This window comes from Biomphalaria glabrata, chromosome 4, assembly GCF_947242115.1.
Source record: "Biomphalaria glabrata chromosome 4, xgBioGlab47.1, whole genome shotgun sequence".
NCBI classification, from domain to species: Eukaryota; Metazoa; Mollusca; class Gastropoda; family Planorbidae; genus Biomphalaria; species Biomphalaria glabrata.
In genome coordinates, this window is record NC_074714.1 from 19,122,867 (window position 1) to 19,135,082 (window position 12,216).

Genomic DNA, 12,216 nt, shown 5'->3' on the forward strand with positions numbered 1-12,216 from the left:
TTTTCGAACGTTATTTTCACATCAGAAACAAATTGCTTCATGTTGCCGTCTGATGGTGGTTTTAGCTCATGAAACTTCTGTCGGTAGTCGTCCTCGCTGTATTGATAGAAATCAAGTAATGTTTTCTTGAGGATGGCATAGTTTGCTACCTCGTCATCGCTTAGGACTTGTAGTGCATCGAGGGCCTTTCCTCCGACCAAACTGAGAAGTTGTATGGCCCATTCGTGTTGTGGTTCCTTTTCAAGTTTCATCAGCATTTCAAATCTGTTGATAAATGCATCCATCTTATCCGTGCCTTCCACGAATTTTTGTCTCTTTGTTTGGGGCGTATTTCTTTTCCTCGTGTCTCTATTTTCCTGCTCCTCTACATCCTTTGCTTTACTCTCTTTTTCTATTGCGGCAATTTTGGCCTTCGATTCCTCGTCGTCTCTTTTTATTTTGGCCGCTACTTGGTCCTCTTCTAGTTTCCATTTAAATCTCACCTCTTCTTCCTGCATTGCCATCTTCCGTTCTTCTATTTTCGCCTTTTCTTTCCTTTCTTCTTCTTCTACTTTCGCCCTTTGTTTCCTATCTTCCATTCTAGTATCTCTCTCCTCATTCTGTCTTATGATTTTAGCAACCCACTCGTCCAATTCTTCTCTCTGGTAGCCAAGACTCTTCCCCGTTTCATATAGTTTTAGTAGGTCACCGTATACTTTCTCGGCCATTTTATGGACGTAGGTTTGTTCTTATACTTTAGGACAAGCCTTTTAGTCCCTGAGTTAATTGATTTTCTAGCCCTATATTTGAAGTCAGTAGGGCTTACTGCTGACCAGAAGATAATAGATAACAACTATAAGGATGAATTAGTTCACCTGTCAACTTGTTGACACACTTGCTGCTCCACCATTGTTGTGATTGTTGTGAACTTGTAGCCTATGACTTTGACGTGTATACATTACATATGCAATACTTCAAGAACACCAGGGATGCGTTAGGAATAAGAAATATTTAATAAAGAAATAAGAATAAATTATAACTGTAGATAACGCCAACAAAAGCTGAATTCCTAAATATACATTAACTATCAAACTGCCTTATAATGGCTCCTACTACGCTATCACAAAACTCCGGTCCTCTGTCAACAATAACAAAACTTCAAGCGCTGTCACTCTGTCCCAACCAATGAACCAATGAAATAATAGTAAAATTAATAAATAAACATAGAATTCTTTCAGTCTTACAACCAAGGTTCTATGACGTACCGTTTACAATATTATATACAAAACATAATCACCACATTCCCCCCTTACCAAAATAAGCTATTAATATAACTTATTAATAGCGTAAAGAAAGAGTGAAATGAAAAAAAAATACACACAGATCCACGCTACCATCAATGGCATTGGACTTTAAACTAAATTGGAAAAATGACAGAATCACATAAAATTTACATGTTAACATCTCTATTTAGTTTACATTTCTACATTTCCCCAAATAAATCCCTTAGTTACAATATCACCAAGTTAAATACTCTACATCAAAGGACAACTAATGTAGGAGAAAAGAAAAATGTAAGAATTCAAATTTAAATCAACAGGGTTGTCGATACCACTGGTGGCAATTTGAGAGAAAGAATTAGCACATTCATTTCCTTACATTTAACCTTAGAGTAGAATAATTATAAAACAGGACATCAAGTCTATAGTTAGGTCGTCTCTGAGTACATTAAACAATTCAACAACTTCAACATCATTCTCGATATGTTATTTACAGTTCTTTCTAAGGTCTCCAGCTATGAAGCTCAATAACGAAAGTCAATGTGTAATGGTCTCTCTATTTCTACAAGGTGGGGTCAATTGTTCTGAGGGTGTTATGGTGGTAAGCTGCCCCACCAAAGGACTTGTACTGTCAGACGTCCCCTTGTTTCTTCACTAGTTCTGTATTCTCTGAGGGTAACGTTGATGTTAACAGTGACAAGTGTAGATAGCATCTTTCTGTTGGTGGTGTAGGCACTAACCAGAATTACATAGTCGCATACGCTCAGGTTTCAAAACACGTTCTTCCCACACAAAAGGATTAAATGTAGCGGGGTAAATGTTGACAATGCTCTACAATCTGATCAAATGTAGTTGGGGGGGGGGGGAGAGAGGAACTGTTAACCATCTGCTCTGTTGCTGTTTTCAAACTTGATGCACATCGTCTTCATCAAGAGTGACTCAAAGTCAATACGAGAAAGTACTGCCAGTTGATAAGCAACAATGTCTCTATACACATCGAACTTGTGACTGGTACAGATAGATTCACATTGTCTCATACTAACGCACAGTTGTTTCTTTCTGGTCGCTAGATCAAAGGTCACTAAGTAAAATATTCTGCCTAACATTTCGATACGGGTATGTTCACTTTGTTTTGTTTTTTTCATTCACAGGAACTAAAAGTAGTCTCCACACACACACACAGTCACCTACAGTATGATTGTAACTCTCTCTTTGACCTTGACCTTGAGGAAATTTAGTCCAACTATACTAGTAGCTCTACACATGTGTAGCTTCAAAATACATGCACATTCTAGGATCCGGTCAGCCTTCAATTTCGCCACCACTGTCAATCAAAAAATTCATTACACTACTAGAGCGTGCGCTGCCCTTGGAACATAGTTGTAAAACGTTTCTCTCTGTGGTCTCTGTTGACTGGTGGGCTGCCATAATATCTGTTGACTGGTGGGCTGCCATAATATCTGTTGACTGGTGGGCTGCCATAATATCTGTTGACTGGTGGGTTGCCATAATATCTGTTGACTGGTGGGCTGCCATAATATCTGTTGACTGGTGGGCTGCCATAATATCTGTTGACTGGTGGGTTGCCATAATATCTGTTGCGTCTGTAACAAGGTCTACGTCCTTGATAGCCTTGGTATCTTTGAGGCTGGAATTCTCCTCGGTCCTCTGGGTACTGCCGCCTTCCTCCATTGCCATTTTCTCTGTACCATAGATACCATCCACTCGTCCTACAGCTACTTTGGCCAGCAGAATCTCTACTGCCCTGCACATTAGAACCACCTGGACCAGTTACGTTTGCTGTTTCCTTTCGTTTCTCTTCTTCGACGACGTCAAATTCCGTTTTTCCGCCTTCTGTAACACTTGTGGGGTATTTTCTTGGGTTGCTTTTAACTATGGCCGTCTGGTGCGCAAATAAATCTTCCTTATTTTCGTTACTGCCAACATGATCAAAACTTTCTTGTTCTGGTTTTAGTTTTTGTTGTCTGCCTTCAACTTGTTGTATCGTTTCTAAAGGAATTGTTTGACTACAGTTTTCTTCGTCTGTAGGATCGTAGTCTTGTCTCATTTGTGGTTTCCCTTGAAATTCAGTTGTTGCTGATTGGTCGATGTCATCAGCTTCTTGTGTTGGCTCCCAGTTAAAAAATTGTTTCCATCTGTCGATCTGAGCCTCACTGGGACACTCTATATTTGGTACATTCCCTATCACCACTTCGAATGGACCATTCTCAACAACTATAGCTTCAATCTTTTTATTGAAATACGGAGAGTTAATGTGTACTATAGCTGTTGGGTAGCTCTTTATTTGCCCTCCGAAACCTTGTACTCTGCATTGTCTCTTAGTGTACTGGTGAGGTCTCACAAGTTTAGCTAAGAGTACACATTTGGTGGCCCCAGTATCGCGTAGGGCGTGGGTATGATAGCCATTTGCTATAGCTGGACATACGTACGGTGAAAGGCTATCCGCCAAGCCTCCAACATGAGCTACAACATCGTCCTTGTAGTATTCTGTTCTCCGGGTATCTCGACAATACTTCGCTATGTGCCCCATTCTCCCACAGTTGTAGCATCTCACTTCACTTCTCTGGGCCGGTGACTGATTTAGTCTATAATCATTTCGTTCTCTTTGTATATCTCTGTTTTGTGGTGAACTATGTTGTTGCGCTGTTTCTTCCTTTGTAAATCGTGCTGTTGTAGAGACTGCTGCGGCGGCAAATTCGATTTCTTCACTGTTTCCAATCTTTTGTAGTATTTCGCCCGGATGTGCCGCTACATAAGTTTGACACAGTTCCATAACGGTCTCGACACTTCTCGGTTTTCTTTCCTGTAGGAAAGCAAACAAATGCCTCCCAGCTGTTGATATGATTTTGTCCACGATGATAAACTGCTTCAGACTCTCGAAGGATTCTTCAATTCCAGACGCTTGAACCCATTTTTCGAACGTTATTTTCACATCAGAAACAAATTGCTTCATGTTGCCGTCTGATGGTGGTTTTAGCTCATGAAACTTCTGTCGGTAGTCGTCCTCGCTGTATTGATAGAAATCAAGTAATGTTTTCTTGAGGATGGCATAGTTTGCTACCTCGTCATCGCTTAGGACTTGTAGTGCATCGAGGGCCTTTCCTCCGACCAAACTGAGAAGTTGTATGGCCCATTCGTGTTGTGGTTCCTTTTCAAGTTTCATCAGCATTTCAAATCTGTTGATAAATGCATCCATCTTATCCGTGCCTTCCACGAATTTTTGTCTCTTTGTTTGGGGCGTATTTCTTTTCCTCGTGTCTCTATTTTCCTGCTCCTCTACATCCTTTGCTTTACTCTCTTTTTCTATTGCGGCAATTTTGGCCTTCGATTCCTCGTCGTCTCTTTTTATTTTGGCCGCTACTTGGTCCTCTTCTAGTTTCCATTTAAATCTCACCTCTTCTTCCTGCATTGCCATCTTCCGTTCTTCTATTTTCGCCTTTTCTTTCCTTTCTTCTTCTTCTACTTTCGCCCTTTGTTTCCTATCTTCCATTCTAGTATCTCTCTCCTCATTCTGTCTTATGATTTTAGCAACCCACTCGTCCAATTCTTCTCTCTGGTAGCCAAGACTCTTCCCCGTTTCATATAGTTTTAGTAGGTCACCGTATACTTTCTCGGCCATTTTATGGACGTAGGTTTGTTCTTATACTTTAGGACAAGCCTTTTAGTCCCTGAGTTAATTGATTTTCTAGCCCTATATTTGAAGTCAGTAGGGCTTACTGCTGACCAGAAGATAATAGATAACAACTATAAGGATGAATTAGTTCACCTGTCAACTTGTTGACACACTTGCTGCTCCACCATTGTTGTGATTGTTGTGAACTTGTAGCCTATGACTTTGACGTGTATACATTACATATGCAATACTTCAAGAACACCAGGGATGCGTTAGGAATAAGAAATATTTAATAAAGAAATAAGAATAAATTATAACTGTAGATAATGCCAACAAAAGCTGAATTCCTAAATATACATTAACTATCAAACTGCCTTATAATGGCTCCTACTACGCTATCACAAAACTCCGGTCCTCTGTCAACAATAACAAAACTTCAAGCGCTGTCACTCTGTCCCAACCAATGAACCAATGAAATAATAGTAAAATTAATAAATAAACATAGAATTCTTTCAGTCTTACAACCAAGGTTCTATGACGTACCGTTTACAATATTATATACAAAACATAATCACCACACCGTCTCTCCTTAAGTTTTCGTTCTGTCAATTCCTAAACCTATCCCCCCCCCCACACGCACACCTGCATGTAAACAACAGATGCACAACAAACAGTAAATTCAAAATTATTTATCATAATACATCATTTATAGAGAAATATATTTTTTATATTTATATTTTTTTTATATATTTACATTCAGGTAAGATTGAAAAATATCAAATATTGCTATACTGTTATACTAGATGAATTTTTTTAGATATGAAAGCTGGAAAGATTGTGATGACTATGGATAGAAATAGAAAATATATAAGCAACAGTTGAGATATAGGCCTAAAAGAACCGCTTAGTAATGTTTTTCTCGCGTCCCGAGACATGACGTTAAACTGCGCTCCTCTTTCCTTAGCACTTTTGGAGCTCAAAAGTGCCCTACTTCTTTTCTATCATTGTGTCTGCCTCCTCTTTTCCTAAGTCTGCCTTCATTGATCATCACACTGTCTCCTTAACTTTAAATTCTCACTACGTCCTAGACCAGTCCATTTGCCGTGGACTGAGACGAGTAAGGGGGGATAAAGAGATCCTGATGTTTGAGTGGTGGCTATCCGAGGATAAACCACAACAACACAATACTTTGGCTCCAAGTTCCCCTAGACAGATGGTCCGCTCTGGGTCAACCGGCTGGTCATGCCGAGCTACCAGCATAGGTCGTCGACCTATGCTGGAGGGCGGTGGCTGGAGGGTCAATCAGGGAGCTGCTGCATCGGACATGAGTATAGCACCTGTGTAGCCCTGGCGGGCTCATTCAGGACATCCGAATGGCCCGTTCCCTTGTCGGACTCGATGGCGGGTGGGGAGCACAGGTGCCGAACTAACAAGAAAATATACATGGATAAAAAAAACCCAATAAACTACTTGATTTAAGTCTGGGCAAGAGACGCCGTATGGAGGATAAAAAGGAGGAGGCCACAAAAAGCTGCGCTACCTTGCCATCATTTTTGATGGTCAGGTGCACAGAGGAGGGGAAAAGCCTGACAAAGCTGAGCCCTTTCCTTATCTATAAGGGACTTAAGTCAGTGGTGGGAGAGCCCAAGCTAAAACATTTTGAATTAGTAATTTGTTTTTTTATAATGAAGAGGGGGTTTATCGTAAATTTTGGAGGGGTTTTAAAATCGAAATCTTCCTTAGCTGTGTTCTTGGAATTTGGAGATTGTCGTTTGCATTTTTTTGTTTTGTTTTATAGAAGAGGGGGAATGTAACTGCAAAACCCTCTGGTAGGGGGATTTTAAACTCAAATCAAATCAAAAAATCCTCTGGTAGGGGGATTTTAAACTCATCAAAGCAAAAAATCAGTCACTAAATTCCGACCTTCCCCCCTCCGCGCAGGGAGGGATTTCATTTCGGTGGAGGGGGGGCTTGAACCACCAAAAACAACCCCTGGCTTTACCCATGATATACACACATTAATTTATTACATTTTACAGTTCTAATTCAATCCCCATGCAAAGCTATACTTAATATCAACAACAAAGATAATTATCTCTATATATTTCCTCTTTTGTGATTGAAGATGAGCATATTCCTCATATCATATGGATTCGAAGCTTGTAGACAAAGGTAGTTTGTTAATTATTCTTTCGTTGTGTCATGTACATTTGTGAATGTATGACTGAGATCATTTTGTTTTTTAAATTGATTTTACTTTCTTTTGTGTGTGCAACAAAATACTTGTGTATATTATTTTTTTTAAACAAGCTTCAAGTGTTTGCAATATATTTAGTAATTTAATAGAATAAAAACTAATCAATATAATTAAATGACAAACAAAAGAAGGATCATTTCATTCATTTAATATCTAATAATGTGTAGACATTTTCAAAACAATAAAACATAGTGAAGAAATTACAATTCATTTAATCTCTAATACATTTGTAGACATTTTCAACCCTAACCCTAATTTAATATTTAATAATGTGTAGACATTTTAAAAACAATAAAACATGACTGGTCAAGAAATTACAATTCATTTAATATCTAATAATTTGCAGACAATTTCAAAACAATAAGAAAAGAAGAAATTCAAGAAATTACAATTCATTTAATATCTAATAATGTGTAGACATTTTAAAACAATAAGAAAAGAAGAAATTCAAGAAATTACAATTCATTTAATATCTAATAATGTGTAGACATTTTAAAAACAATAAAACATGAGTGGTCAAGAAATTACAATTCATTTAATATCTAATAATTTGTAGACATTTTAAATAATAAGAAAAGAAAAAATTCATTAAATTACAAATAATTTAATATCTAATAATTTGTAGACATTTTAAAACAATAAAAAAAAGAAATTCAAGAAATTACAATTCATTTAATATCTAATAATTTGTAGACAATTTCAAAACAATAAGAAAAGAAGAAATTCAAGAAATTACAAATAATTTAATATCTAAAAATGTGTAGACATTTTTCTAAACAATAGAACATGAGTGTTCAAAACAATAAGACATGAGTGGTCAAGAAATTACAATTCATTTAATATCTAATAATTTGTAGACATTTTAAATAATAAGAAAAGAAAAAATTCATTAAATTACAAATAATTTAATATCTAATAATTTGTAGACATTATAAAACAATGAAAAAAAGAAATTCAAGAAATTACAATTCATTTAATATCTAATAATTTGTAGACAATTTCAAAACAATAAGAAAAGAAGAAATTCAAGAAATTACAAATAATTTAATATCTAATAATGTGTAGACATTTTTCAAAACAATAGAACATGAGTGTTCAAAACAATAAAACATGAGTGGTCAAGAAATTACAATTCATTTAATATCTAATAATTTGTAGACATTTTAAAACAAGTGGTCAAGAAATTACAATTCATTTAATATCTAATAATTTGTAGACATTTTAAAACAATAAAAAAAGAAGAAATTCAAGAAATTACAATTCATTTAATATCGAATAATGTGTAGACATTTTTAAAGCAATAAAACATGAGTGGTCAAGAAATTACAATTCATTTTATTGTTAAATGACTGATTTTATTTCTTTTTCTTCCTTGATAACACTATGGCCTGAGGGAAAAAAAAATTAATTGCACTCTGTGCTGCAAACTTCCTATGGGTCACCAGCTCCTGATTTTTCCATAGGGAGGACTCCCAGTTCTCAAGTTGGAGTATGGTTGCAAAGTAAGCAGAGGTTTGCAACATTCTCCTAGTTTGGTAGCTGGTCAAAGTCCACCTGCATGAAGCTTACTGGATTAAGTTACTCATGTTAATGATAATAGTTCTGCCAGACCCAATATCTGAGCCACACTTGAAGGCCAGGAGTTGGGCTGTTTATCAAAGGCTATTAGAGATGCATGTCATTAATAAGCATTTTATATTCTTTACCAGTGACATAAAAATGAATTGATATTAAATAAAATAAGGAATTACAGGATTGTAAAAATAAAGATAGAAAAAAAAATTCCTTGATATAAGCAGAATGCAATGATTAAAATTAGAACAAGCATTACTAACAATGTTTTACAATTGAATTAATCAATCATTAATAATATAATTGTTTGAAGAGATAAGGTATTTTCTTCTTTTAAATAAATAAAAACATAAATCATCAATACAAAAGATCCTTTTAAAAAAATGGTAGTACATTTGACACTGAAAATTTTGATAAGTAAAAAACCAGATTTCACTCATGTATTTAGACAGTCAGCCAAGACTGTTGTCCGGGGTGTGGCACGAGGAGCCATACATGAGCTAGGTAAATGGGAATTTTAAGCTTTTGACTATTCTAAAGAATATTGTTGTCATGTCACCTTTAAGGCTTCTGACTATTCTAAAGAATATGGCTGTCAAGTTACTTTTCCCATCACCCTACACCCCATGTCACAAACAGTCTGTCTCCCTAAATGTTGCAAATGATGTCAGGTCAATATGCATCACGGGCCAACATACACTAAGTCACTAACAAAACTTTGGACACATCCACAAACATTAACAGAACAAGTTGAAGAAAAACAAAACTAGACACAAACAAGATGACATAAGACATTAAAATAGGGTCTAATAACTTAAAACTAACTTCACCTTAATCACAGCATCTCAGTGACATGCTGAGTTCCCTATGGACATCTTCATCAATGTTCTTGCTAAGACTTGAAATGGGAACCACCTCATCTGAAAATATACTTTCAAACTCAAAGAATAAGAACTATTATCATAGAGATTAAAACCAAAAATACTACAATAGATTATAGAACTAAACTAGAAGAAAACAACTAAATCCACAAAACAAAAACTGGACACTAAGTGACGGGGGTAGTGTATAGTCAGATCAAAATTCAGTAAGTCACAAGGTCAACATAGAATAAAGTAATCTAATTTTAACTAAATAGGAAAAATAAAGGGAGAAATAGAGTTTAGTTTGAAATGAACAGAAAGATTGGAATACAGAATGACACACAAATGTTGAGGAAATTTGGAAACACTAAAGCGTTCCTATCTATTCTGTGTTTTTTCATAACCTTCAGAGGTCACCATCCAAAATACTGGTGCATAAGTAACTTAACCAGCAGGAATCTTTAACACTCTATTAGATATTGATAAACCTAAAGCAGTGCTCAGCCAGATGGTCAGGCACCAGCCAATCAATGGTCATCTTCTTGAGAAAGTATAAGTTCATACATCATGCACTACACACCACACTTACCATGGCCACTGATGGGTGAGGATTGATTACATGCTGAGGACACCCAAATTTCGGACCTTTTGAATTGTCACCTGGCACAGAGTATGTAGTGGGCACATGTCAGGTGAAATATATTTTGTTTTTGTTGTTCAACATTCATGCTCTTTTTTAAAAAATTAAATCACCAAATCTCAAGGCACATACAAGTCTGTTTCCATTGATGGCCTTTTCAGTTACATTATTCCATTGAATTTATTTATTTTTTATTTATTGGTATAATTGCCTGGCTGCTAAAATACGAATTCTCAAGTTTGAATCCAAATGGTGGCTAGAAATTTTAATTTGTGATTGAAGTTAATTTAATTCGTGATTGAAGTTAAGATGTTTTTCAAGCATTTAAATACAGCAGAACATTTCTCACAGGTTTCCTTTCAACTAGAATGTTAAATGTCAATGTTTGTTTTACAAAAAAGAAAAACAGAATGGACAAGAGAGCAAGCAGTTAGATCTAGGTTCTGGAATTTTTATTAAGTCCTTAAAATAAATTTTTGAATTAAAAGAAAATTGAATTGAAAGTTGTTTTTTTTTAATAAACCATTAGATATTTATTTAATAATTTTTGGCTTTTTTTGTAAATCCCTAAAATTCTGCAGATTACTGCACATAAACCCCTCTTTTAGACATGATTTAATAATAATGGTTTCTAATGACTCTTTCTGACATAAATCATGTATTTATTTCTATGATTTAGACTATTCACACTAAATTCTCACTGTAAGAAAAAAAAAGTACAAGATGAAAATGTGCAAAGTTTCCTGCATATCAGAGAAAAAAAGTATAGATAGATTAGATTATGTTGAAAGGGAATGACTAGAAAATAACAGAAACACTGAAAGTATCAGCAAATAAGAAAAATTAATGAAGAAAACCCACTGAGGAAAGTTCTAGTATGACCTTTAATATTTATGAATAAATCTAGGCAGTAAATGTCTTTTAGTAGATAGGCTAAAATTTAAAATGTTGAAGACATTCCTTCCTTTGAGAAGTGCTCAGCATGACAAAACTAAAACTAGAGAAAAGAAATTAATGTTGAAAGAAAATGTCATGAAAATAATAGAAACACTGAAAATCACAGCAAATCTTTTTAGAAGAGTAAATCAAACAAGGCAGGTGTGTAAGTTGGGATGAAATGCTTTAATAAATCAATTTATCTAGAAAGTACATGACTCTTATTAGGTGAATAGTAAGGCTAAAATTAAAGTATTTTAGCCTTAACTGGCCTGGAACCTATTTTGTTATCAGTCAAAACTTGTGATAGTCAAGAAAGAAGAACAAAAGTAAGTTCTCTTCAATAGGGTAGTGCAGATAGTCATGAAAATTTGTTGTAAGGTGGTTAACGGACTTAGACATTTTCTAATTTACTTCTATAAATACGATTAAATGTCAAAACTCTAAAGAAAAGCAGAAAATTAATTTAGGCATTTTTTTTTTATTAATTGAATAAACACCAAGTAAGACCTGTGGGTTTTGAAATAAATATTCTGTTTTAAAAAAAAAAAATCACTTGATCTTTGCATAAACTTCATAAAAGTCAGCACTCTTAAGTGTGTAGCTCCTAGCTTTCATAAAGACTTTTTAGTTTTGGCTCTGAAAAGAACCTTTATATTGGAATTTATATAACCCGTTTTGGTTCTAGTTGGATAACTGTAAATGGTTTTCTTATGGCCCTGAAAACTTTTGTAGTTGTTAATAAATATATTTCAATTTATTTTCTCAGTCTTTATTTTATCTGGATCAGCTTCATGTGCATTGAGCCCTCAAAAGGACCTGTTTAACTTCTGTGGTTGTTAATAAATATATTTCATTTTTTTTTCTCAAGTCTTTATTTTAACTTGATCAGCTTCATGTGCATTGAGCCCTCAAAAGGACCTGTTTAGCTTCTGCAGTTGTCTAAATTATTCATTTACTCTTCAAAAAGAAATGTACATTTCAGTTGAGACAAAACTAACCAAAAACTGTTGTAATGTTATAATGTTACATTATGATGATAGACTGGATCTTTA

At 35.1% G+C, this 12,216-nt stretch overlaps 1 protein-coding gene across 1 annotated transcript; it reads right to left on the minus strand.

The window, feature by feature from the left end:
• Window positions 1–1,623: 1,623 nt before the first annotated feature.
• Window positions 1,624–5,468, minus strand: LOC129926036 (uncharacterized). Its single transcript, XM_056027870.1, has one exon. The coding sequence runs from the start codon at window positions 4,897–4,899 to the stop codon at window positions 2,611–2,613; it is 2,289 nt and encodes a 762-aa protein (XP_055883845.1). The 5' UTR covers window positions 4,900–5,468; the 3' UTR covers window positions 1,624–2,610.
• Window positions 5,469–12,216: the final 6,748 nt, after the last annotated feature.

Coding starts and splice junctions, on each gene's coding strand:
- LOC129926036 (XM_056027870.1), bottom strand. CDS start 4,899: ATGGCCGAGAAAGTATACGGTGACCTACTAAAACTATATGAAACGGGG.